At 36.7% G+C, this 18245-nt stretch overlaps 3 protein-coding genes across 3 annotated transcripts in view; 2 read left to right on the top strand and 1 right to left on the bottom strand.

Moving 5' to 3' along the window:
- Positions 1–510: 510 nt before the first annotated feature.
- LOC105288153 lies at positions 511–1571 on the top strand. Its single transcript, XM_011354194.3, has 3 exons — positions 511–582; positions 676–884; positions 998–1571. The coding sequence occupies exons 1-3, from the start codon at positions 538–540 to the stop codon at positions 1053–1055; spliced, it is 312 nt and encodes a 103-aa protein (XP_011352496.1). The 5' UTR covers positions 511–537; the 3' UTR covers positions 1056–1571.
- A 5859-nt stretch (positions 1572–7430) lies between these two features.
- On the top strand, positions 7431–8541 carry LOC105288154 (MRN complex-interacting protein). The gene is made up of 3 exons (XM_011354196.3): positions 7431–7649; positions 7734–7802; positions 7886–8541. The coding sequence occupies exons 1-3, from the start codon at positions 7599–7601 to the stop codon at positions 8405–8407; spliced, it is 642 nt and encodes a 213-aa protein (XP_011352498.1). The 5' UTR covers positions 7431–7598; the 3' UTR covers positions 8408–8541.
- A 1131-nt stretch (positions 8542–9672) lies between these two features.
- The window catches only part of LOC105288155 (extracellular sulfatase SULF-1 homolog), a 64916-nt gene continuing 56343 nt past the window's right edge, over positions 9673–18245 (bottom strand). The window contains exons 9-18 of the mRNA XM_026973814.1: positions 17633–17928; positions 13911–14258; positions 13501–13681; positions 13168–13426; positions 12912–13088; positions 11588–12533; positions 11072–11470; positions 10661–10852; positions 10495–10585; positions 9673–10413 (exon numbers count right to left, since the gene is read on the bottom strand). Coding sequence (XP_026829615.1) covers positions 10311–10413; positions 10495–10585; positions 10661–10852; positions 11072–11470; positions 11588–12533; positions 12912–13088; positions 13168–13426; positions 13501–13681; positions 13911–14258; positions 17633–17928 — 2992 coding nt within the window. The 3' untranslated portion in view covers positions 9673–10310. The remainder of the gene's footprint in view (positions 10414–10494; positions 10586–10660; positions 10853–11071; positions 11471–11587; positions 12534–12911; positions 13089–13167; positions 13427–13500; positions 13682–13910; positions 14259–17632; positions 17929–18245) is intronic.

Here is an 18245-nt window from a genome sequence, read left to right as displayed (position 1 = left end):
CAAATTTATACGAAAAATGTTTTGGGATAAAAATTTGAAGGATCACAATCGAATGATTATCGTAAATTTTGCATATATAAATGCAATTTCTGAAAAATTTTTACACGATATTTTGGCTTTCACTTTAAAAAGTGCATATACTAATGAGAAGAAACGCAACATTAAAGATAGATTTTGTTATTTAAATCACGAGGTAATTCTTTTAATTTTAATTAATAATTATATCAAATATTGTTTTTTATATACTTTGTGGGAATTTAAAGCTGAAATAAAATGCTATCTATCTACTTTGTAGGAATTTGGACGACTTCGACGCAGCCGTGTATATATAGTTATAGCGTTTATTTTAAAGAGATGTTGGATCTAAATTTTAATCCAATAAAAAAATCTTAAAATTAAATGGTAATTATACGATTCCACTGCTTGAAATGATTTTTAAAGCAGTAAATCGTTGATATATAAAATAGTTAAAGTTATAGAATAGTTTCTTTAACTATTCTATAACTTTAACTATATATCAACGATTCACTGCTTTAAATGATTTTTAAGTTCATCTATTCCACCAACATGACCGTTGATCAGGTAAGCAGCAGCGTATGGCAGTGTATGCCAGAGTGACCAGCCAGGTAACTGTGCCGTTGCGTGTGCGTAAATACATGAATGTTTGTATTCTAGATAAATGAAGTGAAAAATATACTTGCAGACTTGAGGCAAAAGTTAGAGATACGCTATGAGCATAGTTCTAGGAAGCACAACGACGCGGTGGAGAAAATGGAGGTGGACAGGTATTTGATCATCGACGTCAGGCAGAAGGCTCATTATGACGGTTCCAAAATTACGTTCGACAAGTGCATCAACATTCCACAATCGGAACTTAAACCGGGGTAAATACATCTCGCATAATGTTTTTTCGCTTATAACTTTCTAATTTTATAAAATATCCTTTTTCAATTCATCGGCGCGCTTGGAACATTCATCATGGTGCGTTTGCTTTCAGAAAGCTGGGCTACAAGTTCGCGGACTGCTTTCACAAGGACAAGCAGTCATTCGATTGATTTAAGCATCGGTCGGCGCAGCACGTGGACGTAATAATTCTGGTGGACTGGAACACTACGCAGGAAACTTTGACGACCAGCACTTATCTGAACATACTGAAGGACATTTTCGAGAAATGTGATCCCGGCACAAAGTATAAGAAGATCAAGATCCTCAACGGAGGCTACCAAGAGTGGCTGATGACGTATCCGACGTTTACAACAAATTCCAATGTGGCTGTGCTCGAGTTCAACGATGTCGCGAACGCGCAACAATTTGAGAACCCGGACGCGCCATGCGGACCCACCCTCCACCCTAACGCGGAAAATTGTTTTTATTTATATGCGAAATTAATTTAGTTTACTATATTGCAAATTGTTTTTAGTTTTTGTTTATTGGCTTTTATTATATTTGTGTGTATTGTATCTGTGCTTACTGGCTTTATTACACTTGCGTACACTTATCTTATTTCTGTTATTACTTGTTAATAATAATATGTATTGTAATTTTGTTCTTTTTGCTTTTTGGTATGTATTTTTGTATGTAGTCTTTCTTCATTCTTCCCTTTCCTCGGAGTCGAGCGCTCCCGACTGCAGTTCACCCGTCCTTCCAGGGCTCTCCCTGTGGGACTCCTACCCCCTCGCTAGAGCGTTGCCTGCAGGACTCCTTACCCTTCCCTTTCCTTCCGCTAGGGCGGTATCTGCGGGACTCCTTACCCTTCCCTTCCCTTCCTCCCGCTAGGACGGTACCTGCGGGACTCCTTACCCTTCCCTTCCCTTCCCCCCGCTAGGACGGTACCTGCGGGACTCCTTACCCTTCCCTCCCCTACCTCCGCTAGGGCGGTACCTGCGAGACTCCTTACCCTTCCCTTCCCTTCCCCCCGCTAGGGCGGTACCTGCGGGACTCCTTACCCTTCCCTTCCCCTCCCCTCGCGGCGGTGCTGACCCGCGGGCTCCCATCCCTTCCCTTCCCTTCCCCTCCCCCCGCGGCGGTGCTGACCCGCGGGCTCCCTTCCCTTCCCCTATCCCCGCGGCGGTGCTGACCCGCGGGCTCCCATCCCTTCCCTTCCCCTCCCCCGTGGTGGTGCTGACCCGCGGGCTCTTATCCCTTCCCTCCCCCTTCCCCCGCGGCGGTGCTGACCCGCGGGCTCCCTTCCCCTCCCCCCGCGTGGGTGCTGACCCACGGGCCACCAACCCTTCCGCAGGGCGCTCCCTGCGGGTACTCCTACCCTTCCATACTCGGGCGCGGTTTTAGTTTCACCGACTCGGCAACATGACCCACCCGTGAGGCATTCTGCCCGGTCTCGACAGGAATGCACGGCATTTTTATTGGACGAGCGCAGTCCGGGTGGGGGAGGGGTGGCCGAACCTCCTGGGGGCAGGGGCCCACAGGGGGACGTAGGTCGTACAAAATCACCCTTTTTAGCCGGGAGCGTGGAACCGGCGGAGAGTCCTGACGTAATGCGCCTTTTAGTTCCAGGACTCTTTGTGAGCGGTTTGGTTGGTGGGATAAAAAAAAACTTACTTTTCTTACACTAATATTTTTAACCCTAAAGTAAGGAAGGTTATATTGCATACTCCTCATAGATAGTGACCATACTAGAGACAAACGAACGCCATTTTCGATCCACGATGTCCATACTCTTACTTGAGGTTCTCTACGTTTAACGAGAGAACCGATGAGTAGGTGAAAGGTAGATAGAGAATGTCGTCGATATCCGAGCCGACTTAACCTGCGCGAATCACTTCAAGTTTCTTGCACGTTGCATGAACTTTTCGGTTGGCTCGTTCTATCTTTTTTATTCTTTCTCTTTTTTCTCTAACGCGTGTACATCTAATGCAAAAGTGTAAGAAGTTCAGGCAACACGACGAATCTACTTTGTTAGATGCCTTTCTGATATTGCGTCAGTCTATGGTGATGGCTAACAAAACGGCGGCAATCCTTTCCGTCGAATTTGAATGTGCATTCAATGCACGATATACAGGGTGGTCCACTTAAATCGATCATCTTAGATATTTCACTTGTTTTTGATGATACGAAAAAATGTCTAAGGAAAAAGTTGCACCGTTCGAAGGGGCTATCATGATGACAGAACAACAATTTTTTCAAGGCTATTTTTTTCGGAGATTCAAAGGTCAAGATAATTTTTTTAAATGGAACTACATATTTTTTTTGCGCAATTTTATAGCCAACATCGAGAGGAGTTTAGCGACCTATGACAACATGACCTTTAAATGATCTTGAACGTGGGAAACAGAAAAATCAAACTTTATGCTCTTCAACACAAAAATTTATTTAAGGAGGTGTTCGAAATGATGTCCTCCGACTTCAATACATTTTCTAATACAATGCACAAATGATACTCTTACCCTTTCTATCATTTCTGAATTTATACTAGCACATGCATTCAAAATGCGCTCTCTCATGTTCTCTTGTGTAGTTGGTACATCATTGTAAACAGTGTTCTTTAACATTCCCCACAAAAAAGTCTAAAGGATTCAAATCAGGAGAACGTGCTGGCCAACTGATATGTCCTCCTCTTCCTATCCAGTGTTCCGGAAACATTTCGTGTAAAACTGTACGTGCAACGCGTGCGTTATGAGCCGGACAACCACCATGATGATACCACATTTGTAAACGAGTTTCTAACGGCACCTCTTCCAATAAGTTTGGTAATTGTTGGGACAAAAAATTAGCATATTTTTGACCATTTAATATACCATCAATAAAGAAAGGGCCAATGATTCGATTGTGTAAAACACCACACCATACATTAAGACTCCATGGACGTTGACGTTCTACTTGTCGAAGCCACCTTGGATTTTCAACGGACCAATAGTGCATATTTCTTCTATTTACTTGTGCATGGTTAGTGAAAGTTGAGTCATCGGTAAACAATATTCTGTTGAAGAAGAATTCATTGACCTCCAACTGTTGTAGCGCCCATTGACAAAATTCTATTGGATTAATAAAATCATTTCCATGAAGTTCTTGATGCAATGCAATGTGATATGGATGAAATGAGTGGCGTTTAAGAATGCGTAAAACACTTGTCTTGGAAATACCAGTATTTCTTTGTATTTGTCGAGAACTGATATGTGGATTATTTGCCACTGCAGCCAAAACAGTAACTTCTACTGGTTCATTAGTTTGCAAACGAGGTCGCATTTTCTTACGTGAACAAACACTTCCAGTTTCACGAAATGTTTTAATAAGACGGTCAAATGCAGCGCGAGACGGTAAACGCTTTTCAGGGTATCTTTGGCCATACCAGAGAGAAGCCTAAGAGCGGTCACGCTCGCGTTTTAACTGTAACGCTCAAACGTGGACATATGCGTTCCACTTGACGCTCCCAACGCTCGCGGTGTCATTCTATCTTTATTCAATATTCAGTGAGCAATAAAGACAGAATCACTTCAATCACTTCAATGTCCACGTTTGAGGCGTTACAGTTAAAACGCGAGCGTGACCGCTCTCAGGCTTCTCTCTGGTCGTACATTCTCTGCGCCTCTGTAGAGCTTCTTCCGCTTTCACCGTAAATAAGAAGCATTTCTATTCTTTCCTCTTTCGTATAATCAGTCATATTTAAACTCTGATATCGAGAAGCTCAGGAAATGAACTGAACTGCGAAAGCATTTCATGATCATAAATATTTACATACACATACACACACGCACACAATACATGTATGGAATTATTTCAATCTTACATTCCATTGAATTCCAGAACATGAGAGTGTTTACCGATGAATCAATGTTCACTAACCATGGACAAGTAAATAGAAGAAATATGAACTACTGGACCGTCGAAAATCTAAGGTGGCTTCGATAAGTAGAACGTCCATGGAGCCTTAGAAAATGTATTGAAGTCGGAGGACATCATTTCGAACACCTTAAATAAATTTTTGTGTTGAAGAGCATAAAGTTTGATTTTTCTGTTTCCCACGTTCAAGATCATTTAAAGGTCATGTTGTCATAGGTCGCTGAACTCCTCTCGATGTTGGCTATAAAATTGCGCAAAAAAAATATGTAGTTCCATTTAAAAAAATTATCTTGACCTTTGAATCTCCGAAAAAAATAGCCTTGAAAAAATTATTGTTCTGTCATCATGATAGCCCCTTCGAACGGTGCAACTTTTTCCTTAAACATTTTTTCGTATCATCAAAAACAAGTGAAATATCTAAGATGATCGATTTAAGTGGACCACCCTGTATACACAAAGAATATATTCGAGCAAAGCGGGATAAAGTATTTTTATAGTAATCCACAGATTAAAAAGAAACAAAGAAATTGGAAGAAAGAATAATGAAAAAATAATATAAATGAGAAAGTACTTGTCGGTTCCCAGGTAGCAAGATCACGTCATTTTGACGTTAGGATTTGGTCTTTTAATGACCAATACTGACGACACTAATTGACGTCTTTCAGACGTGAAAATGACGGTCTAATGTCACAGATCGAAGACGACATTCTGAGACGTTAAAAAGACGTAACTTCGTAACCTGTTTTTACCTTTTAGTAACGTCTTAATGACGTTTTAATAACATAACGCGAAATAAGAGATAAAATCGAAATTATATACCAAATTATTATTTTATTTTAAACAAGATTTATTTTGCAATGTGTACATATAAATTGTTATACAGTTATAATGTACCATTGAAAATGTACCATATTGAAAGAGTATTCGAGTTTTGTTAATTAAAATTTCCACTTACCTCACACGGGATTTGAACCTGCGTCGTTGAGCTCCACAGTCCTCGTTCTAGTCCACTACGCTATCGAGTATATTTAGTAAGTGCCTTTTAAATTCTGCTCTTAATATATTAAAGAACACGTTTTAACATATAACATATTTTTAATAAGAATACTTATTTTATATTATAATTTTATTTTTTATTTATTTTATTATTTATTTTTTTATTTATTTTATTTTATATTTTATATTATATTATAATATTAAGAATACTTTAACATATTTTTAAGTTCGTACACTTATGTACGAACTTAAAAATTCAAAAATATACATACAAATAAAATATTCTTAAACTTCATTTTATGTCTAATAAAATATAAAAAAAAAGAACTAAAGATTACCTCTAAATTCGTCGATAATTCTTAGAGAACCAACCAAAAACCATGCGGTATCAGGCGATATTATATATATATATATATATATATGTATGTATATAAAATTTATCATGGTGACGTAATATAATGACGTCATTATAATGTCATTCAAAAGACTTATATTTGATGGTCAATTTTTGGTCACCTGACGTCATTCGTACGAACATGACTAGTATTCGACGTCAAAATGACGTGATCTTGCTACCTGGGTTGTATCAGTATCGGTCGGGATCGGGAGTGCCGCCATTTTAAACATCACGCGATTGGAAGCCTTCCAATGGAAGGGTGCGTTTTCGCATACCTACGTGTTGTGTGAACGCGCGAGCGTTTAATCTTCGGACGATTGTAACGTACGTGCGCGTCGTGGACAAATTGTGCACGCGAAAGTACGTCGGGAGTGCCGAATATATTAATATCGGTCGTATCGAGAGAGTATGTCATTCGAATCGAGTTAATTGCGTCGCGTCGCGAGTGCGAAACGTCAGTGCTACAAGTGTTTTCAAGGATTTCGCAATCATCGAGTGTATTCGCAAGCATCGTGTATGGGTAAGTGTTGAGGATCTTTGTAATTGCCTATATAGAACTTTGAAAAGGATGAATTACTTCTCAAATTGTTCATTGTCAAGGGAGTAATATATTCTCCCAATTTTACATGCATAATTGCAAAAATATCGTGAAATCGACTATAAAATGTTTTAAATTTTAATGCGCATATTTTGCGCAGTTAGAATATCACAAGTGCGCGTACGCGTGTACAGTCATAGGCACAGAGGTTGCGACACTTTTTTTTTACCTGAGTTTATGAACACGCAATCAAATTCAAGATGCGATTCACTGTGACGCGCCATGTAACTGTGTTACACATGTATACGCAAATTTGACAACTTCATGATCGTTCATCGAGTAGGCGCGCGTCACAGTGATTCGCATCCTGAATTTGATTGCGTGTTCATAAACTCAGTTAAAAAAAAGTGTCGCAACCTCTGTGCCTATGACTGTACATACACGCAGCGAAATAAACATTCTCGAAATTTTTAGGCATTTGCAGACTGTTACGTTTGTATGTTTAATGATGTTGTGTCGTAAAAATTTCGTGCTTTTACGCAATTTATATTTGTTCCGATATTTCATGATCAGGTAATTGTTACTGCTTCCACATCACCTATGCGTTGGTTTCGACTACTTTGTTACTCTAGTAGCAACATTTCCCGCGAGAGTACCACGAAATTTTCGAGCCGCACGAATATTCCCATAAGACGACCAGTCTTTCTTATCGACACTTTCAGACATATTTTCCCGGTATATTTCGCGTTTCCCGCTTTACATATGTCCCCTTTGTTATTTGTGCTCGTGTGCTCTCAGCGTGCTTGGTGTCAGAATTGAAATTTTGCACGGCTTTCTCGACTTGCAGATTTCAAGAGATTTAATAGAACGATGCCACAAGAAATGAATGTTTTGTGTTGTTATTCCTGTAAAATGTTTCAAGTGAGTTAAAATTATTGTCAGATAAAATTGTGTTGATACCAGTGTTATAAATTGCAGTAGATTATTATTTTTGTGTTTTTGTAGGTACATATAGTTAAAAAAGCACGCAAATGGCAGTGCAAGTTGTGTAATGCAAAACAGTCTGTACAACAGGTATACGCATTTAGAATGTTACTGTCAACGTGCCATCATTTTAACAATGTTACAAAATTGAATCTTGTTGCTTTGATCTCTAGATATATTTGCAAGGATCTGGCCGCGATTGCCGTCTGTATGTCCAACAATTGAATTCTTTAAAAGCAAATGACATAGCTTCTCTAATCGCTGAGCGAAATAATACCAGTGATAATTATAGCGCATCTGCAAGCATTTCTCATGAATCCAACAATGATAAAGCTGCTGAGAGTAAATGGGCAAAATATCTAGATTCATCAGAAAAAGAAAATTTATTTCATGCACAGGATTTGGCTTCTTGCAACATTCAGGAAGCTGAAGATGAAATGCCAAGAAAAACATCTCCATGTGACGATGTAAATAATGATTCTAACTTTGAAAACGTACTAGATGATTCCAGTTCTGAAACTGAAAATATTACTGATAACTATGAGACCAAAAATTTACAGTCTACAAATTGTGATCATAATTCTGATCCTGATAAGTGTAATTTGCAAGTGAACAGTAAATTTAGTAAGGAGTTTAGTGATGTTACTAATATCTTTGAAACTAATGAGGAACTAGATGAGCCTCTTGATTTTTAATTTTTAAGTGATTTTTGATGATACTTTATAATTTAATAAGAAAGCAACAGGTTCTTACCTTTCTTTGCGTGTAATTAAACAATTATTGTATTTGTGTGTAATTAAACAAATATATAAGTTAATTTTTCTGAAAAGTAATATTTTATTACAGACTGATACAAAAAGAAATACAAGAAAATAGTTGTCAAATTATTTCTTTCATAAATTTCAATATTCTATTACATTACTTCAATTAAATGGAATTAAAAATTATTTATCTACTTTCCATTGTCTATATACATACACATTTGTATAATTGAGTTTCTGGTAACTGAGAAAATGTTTTAAATTTTATACTCAAAGAAGAATGATGTAATATCTTGAATGATGTAGTACTACATAGACAAAGTGTTCTTTTCTACATTCTAAATAGCTTAAATACATTGCTTCTTTCATTTTCATTTTAAATAAAGATAAATGAATAACACAGTTACATGATACAGAATTTTTCAGAAAAGATAGAATGCTGATTTAAAAATTGGTTATTGTTGCAATTCAAACTTTAAATCCTTATATAGCATTCTACTGAATATTTTGAGCATTGAAAATCAATTTCTAGATAATTGCATAGGTAGATAATATAATAAAGAAAGAAAAAGATTTATGCAACACTTAACAATAAACAAAAAGTTTTTATAAATCATTACAAATAAAAAGCAATATGAAGCTACAAACAATTGAAAAATGCTTATTATATAATTATGTCTAAAATCAGCAATATAAGGACTATCTTAAAATACATATCGCATATTTATTTTTTAAATAACTATACTAGATATGTGCCAGCATTCTATACTTTCCTTAGTACAATATTGTACACTATTAATTATTTTACTATTAAAACAGCTGTGCATTTTCTAAAGCAATGTAAATTGCTGACTATTATATATTTATTTTAAAATTCAAATAGTTAAAGGGTGTTAAAGATAGTTAAAATAAAAATTTTGTAATTACAATAATATTTACAGGTTTTGAATGATCTTAGAAATTCAACTAATATTTAAGATCATTCATTCTCGTTGTAGAAGTATATTAAGATAGACAGTGAATATCGATGCTTATAAATTTTTTGGCAGTGCGTTATAAGAACATCTAAATGTCTTTGTCACATGAAGATAATAGCAGAGCTAAATAAAGTGGCAGCATTCGATAAAGTTTCTTCCTGATTGTAAGATAAATAATACATCACGGAAAGATTGCAATTGACAAGGGAAGATCAAGTTACATTTTTCGTTGTGCGTTCGCAGTCTTTTATTACACAGCTGGTTTCAATAATTTATCTTGAAAGAATTTTGAGCGAAAATCTTTTTATGTTGACGTTAGTGTGTGTTTACATGCTTATAATAAAGAAATTAGTATCATCGACCGATTCATTTACCAAAAACTGCAATTGGTCGTGACACTCATCTCAAAAATATGTATACGTAATTAAATTGTATAATATAATCGTTTCTCTTACTTAAAATATTTTTGGAATCCCTAAAAAGCGCAAATAAATTATTGTAAAAATGCTTATATGAAAAAGAACAAAATTGCCTAGCTATTTCAAATTTATAATATCAATTACACATTTATCTCGCAACTTATCTCGCAAATCTATAAATTTAAATTTAAATACGTTCCACATATGCACATGAAATTCTTACAATTAAATTTAACAATTATCGCAAAATTGGAAACGTGCACAATGTGGATGACAAACATCTAATACAATCGAAAGGTCATTAATTTAAATATCACCGTGATCGCATAATTTATTACTAAATAAATTAGACTACTAAATGCATCGCGAAATCAATGTATACCTAAGGCAATTCGTCACACGGATGTGTTAAAGCTTATATAAAAAAAGATATATCGATGATCAGTTTGTTGATTGTTGATGTCTATTACTATGGCGTCGGGGGTTTATAGAATCCTGATGATGTCGCCAGTTGCTTTGCCAGCTCCTACTGCGTCTACTCCAACTAAAATACAAAAGTGGCATTATTAAAACAATTAAATTCATATTTAATAGAACTATGGACTTAGATATTTTAAAATATTACTTTTGTAACTTCTTCCGTCTTTTATTGGGTGGACTGGCAAGTTCACTTTCGCGCACAATTTGTAATGCCGAAGGTACAAACATATCTTCTGCTAAAATCATTTCAATTTTTATTACTAAACACGTACGTTATAATAAATGTTTGTGCATTTCTTTACAATACGTACCAAACGAGTCGTCATATTTTCTTCTCGAAGTATATCGTTGATGTTGCTGGAGCTGTGGCATAGCTTCTCTAGCGCTGCCGACTGTACAGTCCCATGTACCTTTGCATCCTTTTAAGTGCTCCAATTGATCGTGCAGATAAGATTTTTCAATGGGTGTCAAAGACGATACTCTATTCCATTGCTCAAATGGATCTGGAAAAAAATTTAGATAATAGTAATTATTTGTTTGAAATTTTTGAAATTAAAATTGATTTATATATCTATTAAGAATATTTTAATTAACTATAATTGAAATATGCTATAATTATAAAACCAATTATAGAAAACGGTAGATTATAGAAACGGCGTAGATTTCACATAGTTTAATATTCTTATACTGAATTTTATCACGAATACTCTTCTCATACTTACCAATTCTTAAATTATAATACGTCACTAATCCTGTGGTGAATTCGCAGTAAAGAAAATTGTGCGTCACGTTAATTGTGCGTATGCACGAATACGTATTGTTATTAGCATTCATGCAAAAGCAAAATGGTCCCGCATTCCAGAGAGGTGCGGTGCGCCAGTGGTCATTATCGTGTTCGAAGCAATTCATCTTTTCTGTCAGACATTCTTTTTCCAGCTTGGCTTTCTTTCTGAGTTTTCGCTCTTTCTTTCTTAAACGCTCCTCCTTCAATCTTCGTCTCTCCTCCCTAGCGATCTCTTTCTCGTCTTTCTTCACATCCGGTTCACAATAACACTTGTGACGCGCTTCTAATGGATTGTTCAGTATCGACGGTAGCCGGCTACCACTGTTATTAGTTGCAGCTATAATCAAAATTAAAACTTCTTAAAAATCGCATTAAAGATATAAAATGCGAGCCACTTAAAATAATTGAATAAATAAAATAAAATAATAAATTAGAAATTTTTTATTTCGCGTACCTTGCTTGTGCTTTTTTTCGGGAGCCTCGAGAATAGTAACGTCGATCCTTGCTGGCTTGACAATTCCCGACGTTCTGTTCTTCTGTACCTTAGGATATCTCTTCATTGATGGTGTAGTTGTTGGTGTCGTTATGGGCGTGCTTCGAGATCGATCCGAACTTGCATTCTTACTGATGGCCGGGTTGGTTCTTGGCACCTCAGTCGCATGTGTCGAGGCTATCGTCATGGTCATTCCCGGTTCCGTAACCGTGATCGAATCCGTGGTACGATCTTCGAAATCGTCGCTATTCCTGAATACGTTCGCGATTCCTTGCCGCGCGGTGCTTTGCGCTTCCGTGACTGCGATGATAGGGACGGTCGTAAACTTGTGTTCAATGTGATCGTGCCGATCGCGAATTGTGGGATTCTGCGTAGACGACGTTGCCTCGCCGGTATCACTTCCATTCACATGCGTTACGCGTAAAGCATCATCGTGCACACTGTTCGTGAGCAGCGTGTTGTTCCTTCGATGATGATGCGTTTTCCTGCGTCGCTGCGGCTTGTCCTCCTCGGTCTCCGTTCTGTTCGTGGACGATTCCTTAATTTTCTGTCGTCGGGGCGATTTCTTCGGTTTAAATATCGGAGTCCCCGTTGCTGAAGTCTCAGTGGTCGTCTCCGTGATAGTTTCAACGGGAGTTGTGCTGTATCTCTCAAGTGTTCCTTCCGTTGAAACTTTTTCGTTGCTTAGAGTCGTATCGATCTTCGTGACAGACTCCGTCGTGCTCGTAACATGATCCATAGCAGTGTGGGCAATTTTATCGTGTTTCTTGTGATGACGATTTGCGTGAACTTTCGGAGAATGATGATGAACTTTGTGCGAGCCGCGAGATTCCTCCGCGTCAGCGAGTTTCTCCTCGTTGTCCGCAATGAATTGTGGCCGTTTGATCATTAGGTGCCGGCGAATCTCCTGGAAATAAAGTTTAATATATTGAGATGCCTGATATTAATAATTGAATATGAAGAGCTTGCTTTACAGTTTCATTAATTTGTTAAAACTTTCTACTCTAGTCTTCTTGTACTAATTATGTTATTAAAGCGGGATTTAATAATATAAAGTAGCGAGTGAAAAATTTCTGTCTAACTCCATTAAATTATTATAATATCAATAATCTCCTTAGGAGTTGCAATTAAACCTTTAAACTTTCTGTATTTCCATCGCAAAGTACTTTTCTTGTTTATGAGTAAAGTTTTGTTTCAGCAAACTGTACGAAACTTTATGGACTTTATGGAACTGTATGGAATTTTAAAGTTTAAAAAAAAGAAAAATGCTAAAAATATTATTTACTTTTAACGTTTCCAACTGGATACGCATTTCTCGAATTTGCTGCTCGATCTGCCGTCTCGACGTCCGCCACTCATTAGGATCTTGATACACAGCGTCAGTACAGTTTACACCACCTTCCGGTAAAACCAGACATTTTGAGGATAGCGACTTTTCTGTCTCGGATGAGTGATGGGTTTCCTATTGATGAAACAACCGCTTTGTCTTCAATCGTACACTTAAAATTGCATATTAACTGATACTTTGTTATAAACATTACCTTTAAGCCATCTAATTCTTCTTCTATGTTTTCCATGATTTTCGTGACGTGCTCTATAGTATCCCTCTTCGTAACGCTTCTCCGTACTCTTCGATGCCTCTTTATTACATCGTCGACATTTAGGCGTCCCGTAACAACTTTATCTAAAGTTGGATCAAAATCATTTATCGAATAGTCGTAATTCAAGTAGTCGCCGGCAAGATTATCTTGTTTGTCAATCTCGTCATCATTCGGGCCCTTTTCCCTCCTGCTGCCATTTCTGAAACATGTATATACGTATAATATATGATAAATTTGCTTGAATACTGATAATATTGATCGATCTTTTTATACCTAAATCGTATCTTGTTGTATTCTCTCCTCATTTCCTGCTCCAGCATATCTAACTCCTGGAGGAAGTCCTCGTCATCCTCCTCGTCAATCGCACGTCTGTCGCGTTCATCTTGCGCGTTGAAGTCGTCGTCAAACTTCTCGTTATCCATTAACATGGTATAATTTGATACTTCACGCTTATCTATGTCAAAAAATATTAATTATTTTGTGAGAATCAATTTAAATTAGTAATTTGAAGTATATTTAACATGTATTTAATGTAAAATCTCTTAGATATTTAATTTCATGAACTGATTTTTATAATTTAATAATTATATCGTTCTTTAATATGTTTTATACCTACGTCATAATTTTCCTCTTCGTGATAAAATATGCAATATGACAGTGATAAATTTTATGACGCTATTTACCTCGCCTAATAAAATATCCTGTCGCGTCAGCGTAAGGGTCGAATCGGCGGTCCCTCGCGAAACTGTATCTCTGTCCGTCATAATCGTCGGAATCGAGTCTCGTGTAGACCACACCGTTCGGAGTGAAACAGGCGCATTTTTTAGACACCCTCTGTGGTGGCGGAGGTATCGCGTATCGACATTTATGCCGCCGCCAGCGGTGCCCATCCCTCTCGCATCGCCACTTCTGTCCGGGAAGACAATCAGCTTGCGCTTCCGGTCGCGAACATTCCGCTGCGAGACGCTCGTGCTTCGTCGCGAAGGGTGCGTGCATCGGATGCACCCTATTGTCGAGATGAGGATCTGAGCCTAGAAAAAAAATACATATTTGAATAATTGTACAATAAAATATATTTCTAATATTAATTTTATTAATATTAGAATCTGGCGATATCCCATACAGCCCAGAAGCTGCACCAACATTGCAGCAACGTTGCAACGTTGCAAATTGCAATGCAACAGTACAAAGACATTGCAGAGATATATATCCGCAAAATACCAGCACACTTGTAGCAACATGACATTAATATTTCGGAAACATTGCACAATCAAAATTTGTAATTAATTAATATTAACCCTTTGCCTGTAAACGGGGGTCGTTTGTGTCCGGCCGAAAGCGACTATCTTCGGTACCTTAAAAACGGAGGGAGGGAGCCGCCTTGGACTGTGTCGTGTAAAATTGTATCCAGACAGTGTACACACTCCCCAAGTTTAGTAAGCTTAGTCCACATACAGCCAGTACAGCAAGCAGATCGAATTGCGTCTGGACGTAAACAACCCTCGTTTACAGTTAACGTATACCAAGTGTGTAGGTGAGTGACTTTTTCATCAACTCTTTTTACATTTTTTATAAAGATTTGTAATATATATTATTAGAAAATAAGTTTCAAGACAAAATCTTTAGTGTAAGTACACTTTTTAGCAGTAAAACATAATTATTTTAATACTTATTTTTTCTCATATCAACAATTTTTATATGTAAATATTCTTTACTCAAACTATTTTTGTGAATAAAATAACATTAAAATAAAAAAGTATTGATTTTCTTGTAAAATACTTGTATTTGCATGCTTAAACAAATGTTTTAAAAATGCTTTTTTCATGCTCAAAAATTAAGCTTTTTTTTATTGTGCCATATTGCAATATTTTTTTATTGAAAGTATTATCCTTACGCTTTAATTTCCCGTTTGATTTTTTTTATTTCGATAATTTGTCCCTAAATTATAATTTTTTAAACAAAATAGTACGTTTTCCGTGTTTTACTTTGTTTACATAAACACATTGTTTAAACAAACTATTTTTTACTTGGTTTTCCGATTGATTTACAAAATAGAAGAGTCAATATAACTATACGAATTGTTTCAGATTTTTTAAAACAGTTTAACCTATTTTTTAATGAGGTGGACGTAAATGACCCCCGTTTACAGGATAAAGGTGCCATAAAAGCGTTTACAGGCAAAGGGTTAATAATTCATTTTATTAAAACATTGGAGTCTTCCTATCCTAACGAGATTCGTCCAAATCTATTCGACCAATGATGTATGATGACCAGAATCTGAACTCGGTAATATGCGTATGCGGTGTTTGTCTCTTTCGACTATCTAAACAACATGGTGATTGTATGACGCGAGCATCATTTTAAAAGAAAGTAGTTACGTAAAAGAAAAAGGTAAGTACTTTTTTATAATAATATGTCTCATTATAGCACTTGTGTGCTGTTAAAATCTTGTATCTATTAATTATAATAGAGAATCTCTATTTGCCTATCTTACGGTTTATATCACTATAACCTCAAAATTATGGAAATTCATTAGAAAACTGCATATTAATAGTTGTAATATTTTTAATAACTTTTTCTGTTATAGAAGCTGTTCATGAAATACACAATCATGCCACTGATGCAGAAATTGCTGAATGCATTTCCAAGTGGCTTGCTCAAGCTCCGGTTAGGATTGAGAGATCAAAGTATGTCATTTTACATATAATTCTATACATACTTGCAGTATATGTATATTTTTATGTAATTTTATGCTAATATATAAATTTTAATTCCTATTTTATTTTTACAGGCAACATACAAACAAAAACGAAGAAGACTCAATTATTTAATTAAAGGAAAAATATTTTAACATAATTAAAGGAAAAATAATATCTCAAGAAGAGGATTTTTAAGTTTTTTTTATAAAGAACAGTTACTTTTTTATAACAAAAATAGAGAAAATGTTTATTTCATTTTTTATTACTATTGTTATATTACATATAATTGTCTATTTATGTTAATAAATAAAAATATTGAAGTTATATAAATAAAAATATTTAAAGTATATAATAATGAATAATTATAATTATTGCAAATTCATTACATTGCAATATTATTATGATGTTTCGTTGCAATGTTCCGAAAAGCGGACATTTTCACATTCCTGCAATCCCATAGCAATGCTGCAGAAACATTTCGCAGTGAATTTGCAATGTTGCTACGTTGCGGTGGAAGATTCCTGCAATATATATGCAATCTTTGCGTGCTGTATGGGATGTAAATCCATACTCAGGAGACATTTGTAAAACTATTCTGCGACAATTACATTTTTTTCTGGTAATTGATCTTAATGAAAAAAAGAAAATTCTTTTTTCGGAAGAATTTCTTGAAATTTTCGTTCGTACGTAAAATGGTGTTGCTTCCAACAGAAAATCAAGGTGGTTTCAGAATGAAACGGGTCTCCAGATATATAACCATAAAGCGTTCATGGTATTGAAAACACGAAGCTATAGAGAGATCAACGTGAAACTTCATATGCAAACAGATACTCGTAAAACTAAACATAACGCGGCGCAATGTTAGAATGGAACTCAACTTCTCCGAAGCTCGACGTCCGCGACGATAAAGAGGAATTGTCTGACGACGTTACTGCAGTCTATCGCGAACGAAAAAATAAATTGCGGCATAGGCATTCGCTGTTTGCAGGCCAGTAAAGTAGGATTGCAGCTTGGGCGTCGCGCGTTTACTCGCTGAAACTCCTAAAGAACTGCGCGTGCAAAAGATGACCCCTTCACCGCGACAATTTCGCGCGTCCGCATTTATGTCGCGAGATCGGGATTCCCGGGTTGCAGGAACACGCCGTGGCACCGATATAACGCCGGTTTTTGCACGTATATCGCCGAAAATATCCTCGTGACAAAGTGTTCCCCCAATAATCGCGAGAGGAAAATAAGAAGAGGCGAGAGATGTGTCCCGTCGATTCAGTGGGACCGGGTATTTATGCTAATGCATACCAGGGAAAGAACTCGTTCCACCGTGCGTATACGCGCAATACGCAACGTACAGCATCTGGCGTAACGGTGGGTTTTATAATGTAACACTGGTGCGCCGCGCGCCCATCTGCTCGAGTCGAACGGATCTATACGGAATCTTGCGAAATCAAAATCGCGACTTGTGTGAGAGATTGTTTTACATGTGCATTTACAGAATGAATTAAAGTGTATCGGTTTTGCTAGCATGAAACTAGAATTTGTTGCTTTACGCAGACATTTAAATAATATGGCAGAGGTACTAAGCGGAATTTTTTATATAGAAATTAGATAAAATTTAATTTATCAAGTTAAATCAGGTTAAATTTTTATTATTTAAATGTCCTGATTGAAATATTGTTACTCCATAAATCTGTTCGTATTTTACGACTCACTTGTTTCATCGATGATTGAATCTTCAAAGTCTTCGTCTTCTGAAATATCCTGGTCACTTCCGGTGTCGTTCTCTATAAATCGATGCTCCACTTCGGCATCAGCGTCTGTATCGGCGATATCATCTTCCTCCTCTTCCGGCGTCAAGCTTGGCGGTTGCTTAGCCTGTGTGGCATTTTGCTTTCTAGCCTCTCGTGCCTTTGATTCAGCGATAGATTCCGGAGTCTCACGGCGTCCAGAAGACTCGATCAGGAACGTATCAGGCCATTTGAACTTCGACCTTCTGCCATGCTTGCTACTGTAACAACGAGCTTTACTCGCAAACGAGAAACACGATCGATGGTGCGCAAGATTTACTTTAAAAGTGATTGCACGTCACGTAACCAGATTATTGATGTTATAATATTTTAATGGAGTTACAAAACGGAAATTTTTAACTTGCTACACGAGATCAAGTCTGCATGCAAAGAGCGGGGATGCAGAAAGTCCTCTTTAATAATACAACTTCGCTTAACGAAGTCAACTTCTAGTAAATTAATGAAGTTGCGAAGCAGGAATTTTAATTCACTATGAACTTGAGAATCCAGTTATGCGACTTAGATTAAAAGTTACGTA

The sequence above is a fragment of the Ooceraea biroi genome, chromosome 11 (genome assembly GCF_003672135.1).
Source record: "Ooceraea biroi isolate clonal line C1 chromosome 11, Obir_v5.4, whole genome shotgun sequence".
Classification (NCBI taxonomy): Eukaryota; Metazoa; Arthropoda; class Insecta; order Hymenoptera; family Formicidae; genus Ooceraea; species Ooceraea biroi.
The sequence above is the reverse complement of the archived record's forward strand: the minus strand, read 5'-3'. Positions and strand labels throughout refer to the sequence as shown.